This window comes from Diabrotica undecimpunctata, chromosome 7 (genome assembly GCF_040954645.1).
Source record: "Diabrotica undecimpunctata isolate CICGRU chromosome 7, icDiaUnde3, whole genome shotgun sequence".
NCBI lineage: Eukaryota > Metazoa > Arthropoda > Insecta > Coleoptera > Chrysomelidae > Diabrotica > Diabrotica undecimpunctata.
In genome coordinates, this window is record NC_092809.1 from 51,306,818 (window position 1) to 51,327,241 (window position 20,424).

Consider the following 20,424-nt stretch of genomic DNA (forward strand, 5'->3'; position numbering starts at 1 on the left):
ATATTATCACCAATAAAATATTTCCAACACTCTAAAGGATCAACTGCTTGACGAGCATTTCCTTTTGAACCTGGTAAGTATGAAATTAAATTAGAACTTCTTGTTCGAACATTTTATGGAGGCGCATGTTTTCTCCAGGATACCTCATCTTTTGCATAAAAAAAGAGCCGCCGGTTTTCCGTATTTTTTGTTTGTTCGAAAGTTGCAGATTCCTCCCCCAATCCTTCCCCCAATCCTTCCTCCAATTCTGTTTCCAATTCTTTCTCACATTCTTCGTCTATGTCTGTATTGTGGTGACTTCTTCACACCTGTCTGATTCAGGCTCGCTTTCCAAATCAATATTTTCTTCTTTTACTTCATCTTAGAGCTGTCGTAATCTTTGAATTCCTTTCAGATAAGGATCAATCACTGAAATCTGAAATACAAGAGAAAAAATTAAACATTACTATATTTATATGCATATACTTACTCTATGTAGATTATACTTCACAAAAAATGAGAAAATAAATTTACTTGTCGAAATCACAAAAGTTACTCGAATAGTCGGGTAGAGTCTGACAGACCAAAAGTGAAAATAACTAGCGAACTATTATACATTAATGCAAACCCCGTTGTTCACTGTTGTTGTTCGATATGTGAATGGAAAGGTACTGACGAACGCAGCGCACTCCGATATAAAATAAACAGTAAGACATTAGAAATAAATTGTCGCTGCTTTCACAGGCCCCACCCGACTACCCAAGGGTTATTGCCACTTTTGAATTTAGGTTTGGGATAAAAGAGAGAGAGAGAGAGAGAGAGAAACAATAAAACGCTCAATTTAATTGTAGATAAATTTCCGAATATGGTCCAATCCATACACTTAACTTAGAAGTTACCTTTCTAAACAAATGTAGATATAATTTTTTTTTAATGTATGTTCTTTGCTTTTCGGTATACGCACCAAAACTAAACTCTTGTACAGTAACCGAATGTACATCTAATAATTGTTTATTAAACAATGGAAAAAGATTACGGGTTTGTAATTTTTTTGATTAAGGATTCTCTAGAAATCTATTATAAAGAAACTATTGATATTTTATTATATGTAGATCTAAAATTTTATTATAGAAAGGTTTAGTAATATTATTATGAATAGTATCATGGGTAGTAGCATACAATTCTAAAAAAGGCACAAATAGGCGATATTTACGAAAAAAAGAAAAAAAGGAAAAAAAAAACACCTAGAATAATCAAAATAGGAAAAAAGGCATTTTGTCTATAATCCCAGCTGTACTTATAACCGTTAATATTAATGATGAAGACATCATATTATCTGTTTGTCGTTCTTTGGGAATTAAAACTTTTTTTAAACGATCAATTTCTAATGTTTCAAGTACTAAATCAAATTTTTTCGTTGCTTGTTGTCTATTATATAAAATTTTAATTTTGTTTTTTTCAGCATACACATTTATTTCTCAATGAAATAAGAAATAATAGGAGATTTCCAAAATTAATCCCATCGGTAAGCAGGGTCGATATAAAAGCATTCCTTTAGTATTTCCAATTGTTTTGCAAACTTCATATATTTTCCTAAGCAAGCTAATGTTACAGTGAAATATGTCATGGTAATAGTTTTAATTATGTAGTTCTTTTTAATTGTGATATTAAACAAACTTAGTGTTTCTTTTTTATTACAGTATCTCCTCTAGGCTATAAACCTTGTTTAAAATAAAAATATCAAGCAATAAACTTTCTTCTCTAGCATTGGCTGGTGACCACACAAAATATTTAAACTTCACACCCTATTTATGATCTTCCCCGATAGCTCGGTATAATAAAATCATTAAAGTTAATGAGCTATTTCCGTTCCTCCAAACCACTGTTACTTTGAATACCAAACCAATAAGTTAACAACATTTTACTCAATGACCGCTAAAAATTTATCTAGTTATCTCACAAATACACAAATTTCCAAACTAATTACAATAGTATCGATTCTTATTTAACAAACGCTAGTGCAAATGCCATTTGTTCAACTGGGAATGTTAAATCATTTCTTGTATTTAACGATCCGTAAAGTTTACGTGAGAAGTATAGGTAAAACAAACACTCCTGACCATGGAGCTGCGCGAAGGCGGAGTCAAATTCACGTAAAGGCAGAAAGGTTCTATTGTAAGTGGAATTATACAGTGCACAGTACAATGCGTTTTGCATGGAAGTGGGGACTAAACCAAATTTCGTCTACTGCGCCGTGGTCAGGAGTGCTTGCACTATCTCTAATATTGTAAATTTGAAATGGTCGCACCATCAACAACTTCTCATTAAGTGTGATTCATTTTAACAATAATAGTAATTTCAAGTATCTGGTTTAATTATTTAATTCTTAGGTTAATTTTACTGTTTTTGCTTTTTGAGTATTGCGCTTTCATGCTATTATATTATGACCTACCATGAGTTGAAAAAAATATTTTTGCATTCACAACAAGTATAACATTAGAAACTCCGTGCATCGTCATTGATTCTTTTTTTCTGAGTCATTCTTGTGTTTTTCTGATATTTGGAGTTATATCATACGTTGACCTTTCCCACGTTTCTCAAATTTTCTCGATCTTTTACAAAACGTGCGCAGTCAGACTGTAACGTTATAAACGTCACATCTTTATTAATTTATATTTAAATAATTATTTTATTTTAATTTCTTTATTAATTTATTAATTCCTTAACCTTCTGTTCCTTTTTTACTATTTTTTCTTCAAAAAATAGTTGGCGCCCTCTCTCTTTCTGTCCGGTAACTAAATATTCTGTTCTATGTTGACAAAAGAGCTAATTCCATCATAGACATATGTTCTATATATGTGCTGTGGCATCTGTGCTATGCTTCATTCCAGTCACAACTTTTGTCTCCCACTTATTTCAGTCAATCAGCTTTTCTAACGTAATGGGATATTCTTTTTTGTATGTAGTTGAAATTTATAAAAGAAGGTAAACATTATTAAAAGGTTCAGTTTATGGTCTGCAGAAATCTCTTGGGGTGAGTACTTTCGTTGTAACCTAAATTTTATAATTCTGACAGTATTTTCAATATTCATAACCTCACTTCTTCCAAAGCCACGTTTTCGATTTTATGCATGTCAGAATCTTATAAAACTTAACTAATTTTAATAATAATATTTGCCATCTACTATTTGTTTAATTGTGATTTTGTAAAATAATTGGCAAGAAAGTTAACCCTCTCTGATGTCTTGTTAATACACCCTGTATTATATTCTAGTTTATGGAATAATTTATTGGTACTAGTGTAGTACGACGAAATGATGTCTACGGGGATAAAATTTATATCAATGAATTCTGCTTAAAACTACAACGCGTTCCATCATCTTGAAATCTGCTCATTTAGTGTCAATCCATTTAACCACCATCAGGAGCCATCAACAACCTACCCTGTCAACCATATGAAGCCATAAATTTTAAATTTGTTTATTGTAAAGCAATAGGCAGGGTTTGCTTGGGCAAAATATCATTATTTTGTTTGTTTTATGCGAAATAAATAGGATAAGTTAATTCATTGTTTTATTTGTAACCAACTGAATTTTCATTGTTTAATTCATAGTTTAAGACAAGACGGATTCACACTTGAGAGACCGAGCTAGACGAAGTATAGTTGATAACCTCCCATAGTTGATCGAGGTATTATTTTATAATAGTATTTCAATTCTCTTTGGCAGTCTTATCGTTACAAGACACTGGTTGCAACAATATGGTGTGTAGGTATCTTACAGTAGATTTACGTCAACTTTATCCACATTTTACTGCACCAGGCACCATACCAAAGATGCATGCAGCATACACTCAGCAAAAGTTTAGAGACACCTTTATTTACTATGTGTATTTAAATACGACTACGTACACCTACGAAATATTCGCGTCGTGACACATTTGAATACAGGGTGCAGACGCTGTACGAATAAGGAGTTCGCCGTAGCGAACTTTGCTGGTTCGATGGAAGATTTTTTCTTACCGCACAAAGCTTCTGAGGTACTTCTTAGCTTCGAAGGACCAGCTGGGGAATCCAGCACCTAAAAGGTTATTCCCTTGACAAGGGATATTGGTAAACATTAAATTGGTAAAAGTCTTAATTAAGATTAGTCAAAATGTATCTTTATTAAAAGGAATAATAGCCTATAGCACTGTAGAAAATATCATATCAACGTAGAAAATATCAAGACAAGTTTATTGTTTATAGATAAGAACAATAAATGTTTATGTGATATTCAAACCGTTGTTGGATTGGCAAATCGTTTTATATGCACTCGCGACACGTTATGGCAACACCGCGACTTAGAACAATTGAGAGGTTGAATAAGTAGATATAAGTTTGATTATTACTTACAATAGAAACAGCATCTAATTCTTTTTAGCACATTCACTTACTGCCAACAATACTGGCCATAAAACTAGAAAACTTGTAATAGAGAAATAGTCTATTAAGAAATGAAACTGACTGGTCGCAAGCTCTTGCTTGTCGGACCTTTACTTACGAAGGTTGATGGACGACTATAATTTTGAGGAAATTGTTGGTTGTTAATAGTTCAGGGCCGAGAATGGACTACTTTTGAGGGACTATTCCAAGTTTATAAGTAAGGGGAGTATTTAAATGAAAATAAAAGTTTTTACAATGTACAAATTTATGGTAAATTTGTACAGAGGCACCGCATATTTGCCTGATAAAACAAGGTCTATCTTTGCGACGTAACATTCAGTTTTGTGGACTTATAAATAGGTGCCTACAAAAATGAAAGACAATGTAGAGTTTGGTATATCTTTTATTCAGGGTTATTGTACATCTAGTACAATTACCGTGACTATGACTGTACGACTACTGATACCAAGATCCGGTAGATAACGACAATTACAGGACAACACGGCCTTCTCGGTCGCCAACAGATGAAATTCTTGCCAGTATAGGTAATGTAAAAATAAACCTCACGACTTTTTTTTGGTTAGTCAACTACAACAATCGCGGAAATTGTCAAATTGTCACTCTCATACGCAAACCGTAAAGATACGGAAAGAAGGGCAAGGATGTAGACTTGCCAGGGTAACACTAAGTAACCTTGAAAAGTCAGTATCAAAGAATTACTTGGGAATGACCAGGAAAAATCTACGCTTGACAGTTGGTTTTTAACTGATAAATACTTCACTATATGAACATCGGCTTCCAGATCATAGTAATGAAAGACAGGCAGAAATAATATGGTGAAGATTAATAAAAATGTTTAATGAATCAGGTAAGTATTTACATTCGTAAACTAAACTGATTTATTGACATTAGTATAGTATGAATAAATAAATTAATTCAATATTTTCTTTATTAACAAAGATAATAATTATAACTAGACTATATAATTAATATAATTATAATGCCTTAATTTTTATGAGTGACTTTATTCCAAGAATCGGAAATGAAATAGTTCCCGGAGTAAAACAAAGATTTAATGAAAACCATGTCAACGCAAATGGAGAACTCATGGCTAATCTCTGTGCTTTTAACGAGCTGAGAATCAATAATACATTTTTCGACCATAAATATACTCCACTATAAATATACATTTGAAAACTTCAGGGGCACAAATCTATGATTGATTTTATAATCGCTAATAGAAAAATCCACCCCAAACAAATTCTAGATATCCGAACTTTAAACTTAGCAGACGTAGGAAATGAACACAAACTATTACTAGCAAAAATAAGAATGAAAATAACACCAAAAAATTTTTTACAGGAAATCACCGAAGAAAAATTCAATGTAGAATCAATTTGGAACGACTCTACAAGAGAAATTTACGAAAGGAGGCTGGCACAAAAGATACAGCTGAAACAAATAGACGACATCGAAGATATAAACGCAAGCTGGGAGAAAATTGAAAACAACATTAAAGAAGCAGCATCAGAAGTTCTAGGAAAACGCAAAGTCATACTGAACAAAAGCAACAACAACAATACACCATGGTTCAGAAAAGAAATAAAAGAGAAATGTAAAGAGAAACGAGAGGCGTATACGAAGTACAAAACATTAAATACTTCAGAATCCCGAGACACCTATAGAAGAATACGAAATGAAATAAAGCAGTTGGTAAGAAGAACAAAAAATGAACACTGGGAACAGTTTACAAAAACGATGGAAAGCGACTTTTACGGTACACAAAAACCAATATGGAGATTTATAAGAAACCAATGGAAAGAAATGGCACAACTAAAGGAATACAATAACATACCAGCAAACGAATGGGAAAGATACCTGACCGAACTGTTTAAATAAAAGGAAAATAATAATTAACACAATAACGTACCTGAATTAAGACACGAAATAGAAATCAGTTTTCAGGAAGTAGAGATAGCCATATATTCACTCAAAAACAGAAAGTCACCAGGACCAGACGGAATAACCAACGAGCCTCTAAAACACGGAGGAGAAAGTATAATCCTTGAGATGACAAAACTTATACAAAAACTAATATTCCACTGCAAGATACCAGAGCACAGAGAAACAGCATAATGATACCAATGTTCAAGAAAGGAGATAAAGAAGAACCCAACAATTATAGGGGTATAAATCTACTGAACACTGCACTTAAGCTTACGACAAAAGGCCTAGCCAACAAAATCAATAAACTAACAACTTCATCAGATGAACAACAAGGATTCAGATCCGAAAGATCCTGCGTAGACACCGTATTTTTACTAAGACAAATCACAGAAAAGGCCATCGATCGCATCCAAGTCGAAGTCGTCTTACACCTACTGTATAAAAGAAACATACCAATCAATATTATACAAACTATCGAAAACATCAACTTTAAGCAGTACGTAAAGGTCATGGTTACAGAATGGGGAACAAAGCGATCCAAATATTATGTTATGCAGACGACACCGCAGTAATCGCCGAGACAGAAGACGAGCTCCGAAGATTAACATACATCTTTAATACAACAGCCAAGAAATACAATATGATAATATCAACAGAAAAAACCAAATTTATGACAACATCTAAATATCCACTACGATGTAAAATCGAAATTGATGGGAAAATAAAAAAGCAGAAAGCAAGGTTTAGATATCTGGAAATAGATATAACCAGTTATGGTGACGTTAAAGAAAAAGTACGACAACAAAGCTTAAAAGCAAATAAAGCAGCGGGATCTCTTAGTGACACAATCTGGAAGAACAAACACTAAAGACAAGAATCTATAAAGCAGCAATTAGACCTATATTAACATACACGGCGGAGACACATCTAAAACGAGACGACTACTAGAAACAACAGAGATAAAAATACTCCGACGAATATCAGGGAAAAGTGTTGGATAGGGAGAGAAGCGAAAACATAAAAAGAGCATGCAACATAGAAGACATAAATGGATGGGTGACAAAACGGAAACAGGAGTGGAACGAACACATTAGTAGAATGGCAGAGGATAGGATAGTACGAATAGCACAAGAAGAAACAGGCTTTAAAGCATACATACAAGAAGGAAGAAGAAGAAGAAGATATTGCCAAAGTACTGAACCATAGAGTTTTTTTCAATATTAACATAAATAATCTCGACATTCCACAGCATCTTCAATTGATCATCTCACCGCGATAGTGATTTTTTTGTTCAGGGATGAAATTTTTTTTTATTTATTTTGATAAAGCTGTGTTATACACAAGCGGCTTTTACAATTTTAATCACCCTCTCTACGAAACACAATATAGGAGTTTTAAATATGCGGAATTTTGACACAAGCATTCCAAAAACACAACCAATGATTTTTCGTCCGCGGGATAAACGGTCATTATATATTCGCGATTGTTGTTTAAAATTCGTTTTCTGAAGGGTCGCATAATGTTTATACAAAGAGGAAAAGCTACATCAGCAACAAAATAATAGTTAAATATGCATCCAAATTCCTCTTCGCCGGGCAATGGTGATGGATGTTTAGAAATGTTTAGAGTATTGTTTGAAAGTGCTTGACCTAATCCTGAATGTTTAAACACCACAGATTCGTTATTCCTGTCATAATCACCCACATTTATAGATGTAAATATTCCATTTTCATCCGAACATTCCATTAAATTAATTAAAAAATATTCTTTATAATTAAAATATATTCTTTTTCTTTTTTTGCTGTGCTTGTTTTTAAGCGTTGGCTATCGACGTATTAACAAGCTGATGAAATGTTTCTCTATCGGCAGCTAGATAAAACAATTCCTCGACCGTTCGACCTATCCATTGTCTAATGTTACGCAGCCAGAGCAGTTGCTTTCTTCCAATCCAGCGTTTTCCTTCTATTTTGCCCCAAATAATTAACCATTGTAAGCGATATTTAGGTCCTCTTACTATATGGCCGAAGTATTAGACCTTTCTTATTTTGATGATGTTCATAAATTCTCGCTCTTTGTGCTTGGTCTCTAGCACATGTTCGTTAGATATGTGTGCTGTCCACGCGATTCCGAGCATGGTAACATCACAACTCGAACGCTTCTAATTAATTAAGATTTTTTATTTTTGTAGTCCAGGTTTCACATCCCTAGAACCAAGCGGACCAGTCGTAGCACTTTAATACTCTTAGACGTGGGTCAATGACAGGCTTCTACTACACAATACAGCACGCCAGTTTATAAAGCTTTTTTGTGCAATTTCTATTCTGGTCGAAATTCCCTCGTCTCTTTCAACCCTGCAGTAAATCCAACTACCCTAGATATCTAAAATGGTTCAGCCTTTCTAGGATTGTGTTATCTAATTTTAGTAAACATAATTAAAATATGAAGAACTGTTATTTGATGGTTACTTAATGCGGATTTGTTTTTAGTCTATTGCATCTAAGCAATTGGTCAAATTCCAAATTTTTAGAAATTGTGCTGAAATATGTACCCAATCATCTGTTTTCTGTTTCATCATATATACCTACTGTTTGTAAAAATTTCTTACAGTATTACAGGTTTTTGCAACAATTTTTCTAATTTTCGTTTCACTTCTCATAAATACGTAGAACATTGATCGAAAAAATGCTCCTGTGGCTATGTACCTGCAATAAGATAAATACGAATAAATTCAAACTACGCACATTACTTGGGTGTTCATTCATTTCTGTTTAAGTATTTCAATTGAGCTACTTTATTAAATTCTATGATTTTATTTATTTATCATTATTATTTATTATTTTATAATTTATAGGAAATGATTGCCAAGCCAAGTGGAAAACAAGTTCGTCCTAGATACGAAGTGTAAACAGCAAATCCAAAAGCAGTTCTGGTGTAGGATAAAAAAAAGAATACTACCTATACTTGAGATTTATAAATTCATTTACGAAGAGACGTGCTCAAGAGGGAAATGTAGGTGAATTACAAGAATCGCAAGATACTCAAAACACTACTGAAGTTGTCGTCGAGGATGCTGTATGGAAAATAATAATAATGCCTTTGAGCAGTACAGCTATGATAATTCTGCAACTCTTCTCATTGAGTGATTACCGTCTTCTCACATTGAACCCGTCCGAACCATCTTAATATTTGCTCTCTCATTTTCCATTTGCTCCTCCCCCCCTTTAAAATTTTCCCTAATATATCCATTCTTAATTTTAAACGTCTTTTACGCAGTTTTATAGAACACGCCTTTTAGTTTCATTTGAATCCACCTTATCCATCTCAGCAAAATTCTGCCGCATGCATCTCCATCTATTTCTCCATTATTCTGTAATACCATTCCTAGTTACCTAAAATTATTACTTTTTACAATTATTTCACTATCCAGAAATATCATTTTATTTTAGTAACACCATCTTAGAATGAACATTCCAAATACACTGTTTTTGCCCTACGAAATTTTAAACCTGTTTCCTCAAGAGCTTGTCTCCATTGTTCCATTTTTTTGTTCTAAATCATTTTCAATATTTCTTACTAATACTACATCATGCTGTTCACTGCATGTAAATAGCATGCTAGTGTAGGTACAAATAAAGTGATCTGATGGCTCATGAAGCTGAGACTCCAGAAACCGTGATGAAGACAGAGAGGAAGTCGAAAGATCGGAGTACTGAAACTCCACGGGGTTCCGCTTGGAAACCAGATGAAGTTGATAATAATTTTTCCAATAATATTAATCTTAGCTTTAGGTTTAATTGTACTAACCTTTGGAAAGTATATGGAAGTATCTAGTTTGGGGTCTGGCGATTTAAAATAAATAATGAACTGTCTTATCTTTACGAACATATTAATATTTGAGCCAAGATCAAGAGTATATGATCGAAGTATGTCCAAATGATGCATGCGAAACAGGTTAAAAAAATATTGTTTTCTTATCATTCTGGTAACTTTAGACAAAAAAAATGATGGCTAAGATAGCTTTAAAACATTGGGAATAATTTTCGTTGTTTGTAAGAAGTAGGTATAAATAATAAATAAGCTGCAGGGACAAGGGCATGTCAGAAACGAAGAATAAGTAAGTATTTCTTCATTTGTTACTTATTTCTGTTGACAAAATCTTTTTTCTTTTCCTTGATTCCTCATTCTCTTTTATATTTGTGACTTTAATGTTACTTTTTATTTCCGAAATTTCCATTTAAAGATACGTTTAATTCTCCTTATAAGACGTCCGCATATTATTTTGCCTGATTTCGTTTTTATTTAAATGTATCTTGCGAAAATACAGTATAGCCCAAAATAAACAGTACTGAACTTGTAATTAGGTCATTGTTTTAAAAAATACATATTATTGACACTTTATAATATGTTCTAAATGAGCTCCTCCTCTCTCAAGACAGACTTCATACCAATATTCCAGATTTCTCGTAATGTTATGAAATAAAAGTTGTCTCAAGTCCGCGAAGAAGGCTCCAACGGCATCCTTTAATTAATTGATGGTTTGTGGTGCCTGTTTAAAAACTGTAGTTTTAGCCATGCCCTAAATGTATGCGTATGGAGATGTTAAGTCTGGAGAATGTGCAGGATAAGGGAAGTCAGTAAATAGTGAAATAAATTTGTTTGGAAAATGTCACTGAAGAAATTAACGAACTGCGACAGCATTATGGCAAGTTGCCCCATCCTGCTAGAAAAATTGGTCTCGAAATGCCAAATTACGTACACGACAAAATTGACGTAGATCAGGGATAAAGCGTGTTAACATTTGTATGTACCTCTGTTGATTAAGTGTGATTTGCCTACCATTTTCTTCGGACCAATGATTCCGTGTTCCGAAACTGCACACCAGACACTCACTTTTGCGCTATGTAAAGTAACTTCTTAAACTTTATCTGGTCTAGCAAAGCCCAGAAAACAATTTGTGCGACGATTTACATGGCCTGATAAACGAAAATGTGCTTCGTCTGAAAACCTTACATTTTTTAAAAATTCAGGATTTTTATACTGTACCTAATACAAGAATTCTGGCACAATATTCCACTGTGATAATCTCTGGGATGTAATTGTTGATGTACCTGAATCACATACGAAAATGCACCCAGTTCCTTCGGGATTCTTTGCAAAAAAGTTCGTTTTAAGCCAAGATGCAACGCTGTTCTTGTCTGGCTGGCTTTCGGATTACAGCATTACTTGGATAACGTTTATTAAACCGTTGTGTGAATTGATCACATACGTATTGCAGACTGGCACTATTACGTCGGACGATTCCTTATGAGCGAAAATAATGCTCCACAAGAAACACTTTCTCCTCTGTACTTAACATCATTTTGACCAATTACACCTTAATAATTAATTGTTTAAGGATTACTTGACAGGTCTATACTAGTTAATTTGAATATGACAGCGCACACAAAAAGACATCTATGCTTCAGTTTCAGTACTGTTTATTTTGAGCAATACTGTATTACATATAAAATATCTAGGTATGATCGTCCAAGTTCAGCTCATGGTATCCTAATTCTTTCTACAAATAATGACTTACCTTTTTTTATTAGTTTTCATTAGTTTATAACAAGAGTCTTAATCTATATATTATTTGCATTTATAGATCACCTGATTCTTCCACGGAACACTTACTACCAACGTCTTTGTCACTGAATATATTTTCAAGTACAGAGAAACCTATCAAAACAGCTAAAAAAATGTACTATCAAAATCATCTGAAAAGCTCTAAAAATGTTGCAAGAGAAACTTGGTCCATAATAAACGATCTTTGAAATAAAACTAACACAGCTCGAACATTGTCTCTTCCAAACCCTGAAAATCTAAATGAATACTTCGTTAATGTAAGTAAAAATATAACATCAACTATTTTGTCACAACAAGATCCTATTTCCCATCTTCTCAATTCCAAAAAGGTCTTGAATTCATTCTTAGACCAGTTGACAAACCTTAAGTGATCCAAACAATCAGTAGTATCAAAAGCAAATCTTCCTGTAGTACTGATTGACTATCCATAAAAATTTTCTTAAATCTCCCAAAAAATGTATTGGAAGTCCTGGTCTCACTAATTCATGATTATTTTAAAAAAGGTATATTTGCCGAGTGCAAAAAGACAACCATTATTATTCCTCTTCATAAGGGTGGTGAAAATCGAATTTCTGCCAATATAGACCTATTGCCTTACTACCGGTCCTATCCAAAATTATTCAGAGACTCATAAAGGTCTGCCTTATGTCCTTTCTCGTTGAAAACAACATTTTATCACAAAGTCAGTTCGGCTTTTTATCTAATTAATGTACCAGCGATGCTATGTTTTCTTTACTACATGAGGTCTATCAAGCCCTAATAATCTTTTCACTGCCATCCTTTTTTGTGACTATGTCAAAGCTTTTGATTGTGTAAATCACTACATTTTGATCAAATAACTAATTTTTTACGGAATTCGAGGTATTTCTTTGAAGTGGTTCCAATCTTATTTGTGGAATAGAAAACAACTAGTTAGAGCAAATGATACTGACTCTAGACACAAAAGCATTGTATGTGGAGTAGGAACTCTAATATTGTAACTTTTCATGCAACTATAACTTCTGATCTACTTAAAATAGAAACCTGGTCCGACTCTAATTTACTCTCTTTTAACGTGGATAAGACAGTAGCATTATCCTATAAAGGAGCTTTCCAACCCTTGCTTCTTACGAACAGCTAGATCAGTATCGTTGATTCTGTAAAATTTCTTGGTATTTTTATAGACAGCAACATTAAATGATCCCTTCATATCGATTTGTTAAGTAAGAAACTAGCCTCAGCCTGCCATGGCTAGGCAATCAATAGGCTAAGGAAATCAATTTAGCATCTTCCAAAATAACATATTTTTCTTTGTTCGAGTCTCATCTTCGATATGTCCTCCCTTTTTGAGGTTCTAGTTCAGTTGCCCAATTTGATGTTATTTTTAAATTACAAAAAAGAGCAATACGGTATCTTTTTGACTTCAGTAGAATAACATATTGCAGAAGCTACTTTAAAAATCACGGGACTTTAACTCTCCCCTCTTTATATATTTTAGAAACTGTTTGCTTAATTCGTAAACATCTACATGTTTTTCCAGCAAGACTTAATCACGATTACTCCACCATAAATTCAACCTTTGATGTATTTACCGATTCCGTCCAGCGAGTTAGTAAAGAAATCTATATTATATTCGGCAAAAAAATTATACAACGATCTCCCTTTACAACTTAAATCTACAGCTTCTTTCCTTAAAGTTCAGTAAATTGACAAAAGCCTATCTATCTGAAAGACCATACTATTCAGTGGAAGAGTTTCTTAACGAATAACTAAGAGATTACAGTACGTTTAGGTACCAGTAACTAAAGTATTTTTATATGATATATTTGGATATCACATGCAGCAACTTAAACTTATTAGTTCGTAAGGGTTTATTATGCAATTTGCAATTTATTTAAATTTTGCAATGGATTGTATATTTTATTATCTTTTATTTTGTTATATTGACGTTTTATGTAATTTTACTAAATTTTAAATTGTTATTGTTATTTTTCTGACTTTTTGTAAGCTTTTTCCATAAAATTGTACAATTTTCAGTGACAATAAAGAATATTTCTATTACATATATTCTATACTAAAACCACGTTCCACGATGTTTTATTTCATTGTATTTCCTATATTATTTTTCGTCTTTTAACCTCTTTTTATCCATTTGTAATGGATATTGCTTCTGACTTTATTATATTTACATTAAGATTAGATTCAGATCAATCCACAATTTCCTCCTATTTGGGGTTTCCATTTTTTTGATTTTTCTTAGATGTTTTGACGTAAATTAATTATTTTATTATTGCTGTTAACACTTTTCTGGTTCTCAAGTGACTACCAGCTGTTTCTTCGTTTACTACCAATAATAATAAATTTCTTAAATCCTTTCTTACACAAGTTAACGTCAAATAGATTTCTGCTACATTAAGTGCAAATGCTACTGCTACTAAAAGCACATCGTAACTAATGTTTTTTGCTGTACCTGTAATAATGTTTTATCTTGATTGCTCAGTCATCGAATAAATTAATCATCCATTTATTATCCATAAAACTATACTAATATGCTATTTTGAGATGGAGTATATTATACAATATCAGTTTTTGTACAAAATATCGTATTTTTTTATTAAAATATACCACAGCAACCACAATAGGTTATTAGTGATTATACCGTTTTACAGTTGTTGTGGTTTGCACTATATCTACTATATAAATAAATATACAATACAATAAATATGCAATATTCATTAAACAATGACTTGGCACTGGAAGATACTACACATTTTACAATTTGTACAAATCGATCGATTTCAGAAAATTAATCAGTCTATCACCATTTTCACCATCCAACGTGTTCCTGAGTTCACAATTTGGTCTCCTCCCTTTCAACTAGGAACAGTGGACAGACAGTCTACGACAATATATTGGTGTCCAGTAAAAGCTGGCGATAATTTTGTTTAGAGACGCGCTGATTGGAGAATATAAAAAAAAATAGGTACTTACCAAAAGCCACTTCTTAAAATAAAACTCATTCTGTTTTTATTCGAGATGAACCTTTCCATTAACTTTTTGTTAAAGTCAGAAATTGCTTTAACTATTTTTTTTTTATGGACAACATGGCAAGCGACATAATTCTTCTTTTTGATATTGTATTCCTGAGAAACGTCTTGATCAATTTCAAAGTAGAAATACATCTTTCAGTTTATGGATTGTTTCATTGTATTGGATAAGATGTAGTATTTCGGATGTACATGAACTTCCCGGTCTAAAGCCACTGTGTTCTTTAATTATTTTTTTGTCTATTCGGGATGAAATTCTTTTAAGGATCATGAGCTCAAGTATTTTAAATAGGTGACAGAGCAAATATATTGGCCGATAGCTTTTGGGTCGTTGGAGTCTTTGCCATGTACAAGTAACGCCACGAATTTGGCTTGTCTCCAGACTTTGGGTATCTGCAGATTTTGAACAAAGCTATTCATTTTCTAGAATGGGATTATAACGTTACCTTTTTGGTCTCGAACTGTACATCTTTCATGCATTTTATCAGCTTTTTTTCAGTAAAATCATGGTTTTTCAAAAACACGTCAATAGTTGTTTTACTAGATTACTAGAAGCAAAGTGACCACAAAGCCATACAGAAAAAGAGTAACATCTGATTATTCGGATTCTGAGCTCCAGAAAAAGGTCTTGTGAAAAATGTTTTCGTGAGTGTTAACCTCGCTTGTTTAATTCATGATAGGAGCTGAAAACCTCCGCATTTCTATTCCACTAGAACAAAAGTATTACGGGCAAAGATTTATGTAATTTTGTACTATGTAATAAAAATCAACAAGAGGGCTTTTGAATTTAAACGTATTAACATATGCAACAATAGGAAATAGGTGCTATGGGAGCTCGTTGCAATGTTCTTTAAGCTGGTGTTGGAATTCCAAGATTATCTATCACATTGGTATGAATGTCAAGTTATCGTGGAATTTACATTACTAAATTATTTTATTGGACAATAATATAAAAATAAACAATAAAACAATCTGAAATCAAAAAAACTCCGTTGCTATTTGGTGCTATAAGAGAATGCACAGAATACACAGATAGAATAACGAATATGGAGGTATAACACAAATTCAACAAAGAATGTAAATAATCAAAACTGAATAAAAGTACAAACTTTATAATAATAACATTAAATAATAGGGTAAGAGCACCAGTTGTTGGCCTCTTAAGGAGAGCACGTCGATATATCTATGAAATGTTTTGTCACTGTGGCCTATTGTAACTATTTTTATCACCATGGAATTTTATTATTATTTCTACATATTGCAAAATTTTATTACGTTAATATTTCATGGGTGAAAATATTTTATATGTGTTCTTTTGTAAACGTGCAAATGAACCAGTTATTGGCCACCCTGTTCCAGTTATTGACACCATATGTGTTAGTGATTGGCTATCATTTTTTAAAGAGATATTTTATCAAATAATTCGTAAGTTAAAATAGATAGATAGGTAGGTGTTTGGGTAAGCAAGGATTTTGTGATGAGTGTGGACACAAAAAAAACACATGTCAAACTAAACTTTTATTTTTTATTTTGGCAAGATTCGCAAACATATACTTGATCTGTGCCGCCATAGAATCTTGTTATGCAAGTTACATGATATGTTCTAAGACACATTTGGCATCTGATGCCTTCTTGACACTCTGTAATGTTTAGTACACATAGATAATACGCAACTTTAGTAACTTTTTGCTTTTTAAAATGTGATGGAATGTTTGATACCAAGTTTTTATTTTTAAAACGCGAAAGAACGTTTGATACCAAGTTTCGATTTTCAAAGTGTGAAGGAATATTTGATAATAAATTATCAGATAGAATTGTAATTTTTGTTGAGGACTGATCTGTATTATCATCAAATAATTTCCGTTTGGGTACAATTTTTTTCTCAGGGCTTGGAGATTTAGTGTGGGCGAGAAATATTTGCGGGGATAATCTCAAATTCACTTCTGGTGTAGGTGAATGCTTGAAAATGTCAATATTATTTATTTATTATTTATTTATATACGGCATCCATTTACCTATATTATCTTGGTTATTTACAGAGCTTGATGATTTTGTGTGAGAATGAGATTCTGGTATAGGAACTTTGACAAATTCAGGTAGTGGTGGCTCAAAAACCGCAATATCGCTACTTCTACTTTCCTGGTTTAGAGGAGAAAACACTTTCAATGCTTTTTTTATCTTTTTTTGATATTTTTTAATAGGAATGTGAACTTTTACACCTTTTTTTAATTTTGTTGAGGTCATTTCTATGGGTTGTCTACTTTTCTCTTCAGACTTAAAAGTTTTAGCTAATTTTTTGGGATTTTTATTATTCGAGCTTTTTATTTTCTTTTCATTTTCCTTAATACTCTGTTTTTCTTTTCTTTTAAGTTTCCTCTGTTCCTTTTTACGCTCCTCTTCTAATTTTTTTTTCCATTTTTTCTTTTTCTTCTATCTGATGAAGTTAGAACAAATGGAAGCTTTTGAGTTTCCTTCTTTCCTTTTCGTGCTGGAGTATCTGGCCATATTAAGTAAGTCGCAATAGATTTATTTGTAGCATTTACAGATATATTTTCTAAAATATTTTCTTGTTCGTCGTTTGTAGAAATTTCTACCGATGATTTTTCAGTAAATGCTGAAAAGATTTGTTTCAATATTTGGTAATCATCAGATTGAGTTTTACAATTATTTCGACATAGCTCTTTAATTTTCTCATTGCCAACTATTTCACAAAATTGTTAATAAGAAATTGTTGTATTTGGATCAATAAGTGTTGGTAAATCATTGTGCTCATCCAGATTATCTTCAATTTCAAATTCTTTCCCAAGATATTTTGAATAGTCAATAGTCAATAGTGAATAGTCAGGAGCAGAAGAATTCCAAGGAAATATACCTCATGCCCTAAACCCACTTCTGATAACATCTGGATTTAACCTATCTATAGCAGATTTTAAAACAGGGGCAAACTGTAATTTCGTTAACACTTTTTGGGGGTTGTCTCTCCTAAACTGAAGCACAGCTTTGTTCCAAAAAGTTTTTAGAGGCTTAAATGCAGCCACATCCGCTGGTTGCAATAATCTCGTGGCATTAGGATATAAAGCTACTAAAATAATTTTTAAATCTGTACAAAGTTGACTTGTCTGTACAGTTAAATGGGTTTTATGCCCATCAACAAAAAGTATCACCGGACGTGTAATATTATTTCGATCTAAATAAGGGTTAAATATATTTCCAATATATTCATAAAAGTTTTTGTTGTCCATCCAACCATTTTCAGTTAAACCAATACCCCACGAATTCGGCACAGCACTTGGTATATCATTTGGCAATCTTTTATGGGGATAAATTACCATAGAAGGTAAAATATTGCCTATTGCAGAAAATGTGAACATAACTGTTAAGTTAACCTTTGGGTTATGTTCAATTTCATAGACGTTTCTGGAACTCTTCATAGCCAAAACCTTTTTATTTTTGGGGCATAGATAAAAACATATCTCGTCACAATTGAAGATTCTTGTTGGGTCTTGAAGAACGTCTGAAAGTCCTTTTTTATTTAGATAAGATTTTATGTTGTCAAACCATTTGGTAATATCCCTTTGGTTAATGTTTGAACTTGCTGATGTCACTCCCTCTGAAGTACTTAGCGAAATGTTGGGATTGCGCTTTAGAAATGCTGATAGCCATGTTCTACCTGGTCTATTTTCAACAAATGGATTAACTCTAGGGTTACTCTCTAAAAATGATTTAACGGAGTCCTTAATGTCGTCAACACGAACAGGAAATCCTCTATTTTGACAATGAAAAATCCAGAGTTTTAGTTGTTCCTCTTCATCCTTCGAAAGAAATGGATCTGGTCCATGGGTTATCTTGTAATGAAATTTTTCACTTTTCTGGTAACTTATAGTGGCTCTGGGAATATTAAAAATTTTTGAGGCTTCTCGCTCACTCATACCATTTTTAATTAACTCTAACGCTTTTTTAACATCGTCTTCGGAATACTTTTTTTTTATAATTGTTTTCAGTTTTAGATCGTTTTGGCATATTTTCTAAAACAATTTATAATAATTAGTTATTGGCCACATATAAAACACTAGTTATTAACATATGTCAATCACTAGATTCTTACAAAATCTAATGTTTCAGTTATTGGCCATCTAGGCCAATAACTGATACATTGATAATTTCATGCATTAGTAGTTGGCCACCTTAAAATTTACGTTATTTGTATAAATAACGTTATATTCGTTATGCAGTTTGAAACAGGACATACACTATATTCTCTCAAAAACATAAAATATAAAGTAAAAAGTAAATTACAGTATATAGTACTTACCGACCAACACAAGTTTCTATAGGTAAATAACAAAATTTCTGTTGCAAACTAGCGGCACAGAACAGTGTCTCATTCAACATCGAATACTGACTAAAATTTAATGGTTACCTTGAAACTAGATATGTCATACTCTAGGAGACATGTGGCCAAACTTAAAAAAGTAGTTAGAATTAACAAAATACCAACATTTTCCTAATTCTAATCAAAACATATTAGTAGGCCAATAACTAGCACATGGCCAACAACTGGTGCATTTACCCTATTTGGGTTGAGATTACGGACAGTACAAGCTGAATATAGCCGCAAATGTCAAAAATATTTCGGTTTGGCAGTGTTGGCATGTTTTTTTAATGCATTGTTGTATGCTTCAAATATAAAGAGATAAAGCTTTTAAAAAGTACATTTTGATTACACTATTTTATGAATTCTGCAATTTTTAATTTATATGAAGCAATAACGAGTAACTATTTGTCTCTTTCGAGATTAATTGTAAATATCTGTTGTAATCTGGCAACTGCTAATTTGACAATTGCCAAATCTATCCCCTAATCTATCAAAGGGTAATTGCTAAACAAATTTCTAATAATTAACTGCAATTAATCTACAAAGAAACAAATATTTACTCATTGCTGCTTTATTCAAAAATTGCAGAATTCATAACATAATATAAACAAAATGTACTTTTCTAAAGCTTTATCTTTTTATATTTGAAGCATACAGCATCTACATTATAAAAACATGCCAACACTGCTAAACCGACATTATTGTTCCATGTTCCGGGACTAATAAGGTAAAGATAGCGATGATGAATTCCAACCTCCAGTAGGAGAAGGATCCTGAAGAATAATTTCTAGTTTTTCGAGTGTTATAAATATTTCGTTGGCAGCTCTTTAGATCTATATTATTTAAGAAGATCAAGAGTAATAAGTTTCTTAGCTAATTTCCTGTAACTCTTGAAAATAAATTAAGATAAAATAATAAAAAAAATACCAGTACCTAGACCAGATATATTTGGAAAATACTATTTATTGACATTATGTTTCTTTATGTATTCCTATTTATAAGGTGCAGAGAAGTCAGCGTAGTATTCGCAATCATTGTTATTCAAATATTTC

General features: G+C 32.4%; 1 protein-coding gene across 1 annotated transcript; it reads right to left on the reverse strand.

Moving 5' to 3' along the window:
• Positions 1–17,870: 17,870 nt before the first annotated feature.
• Positions 17,871–18,926, reverse strand: LOC140446369 (uncharacterized). The gene has a single exon (XM_072538912.1). It carries the CDS (start codon positions 18,924–18,926, stop codon positions 17,871–17,873), a length of 1,056 nt encoding a protein of 351 aa, XP_072395013.1.
• Between the last annotated feature and the right edge of the window lie 1,498 nt (positions 18,927–20,424).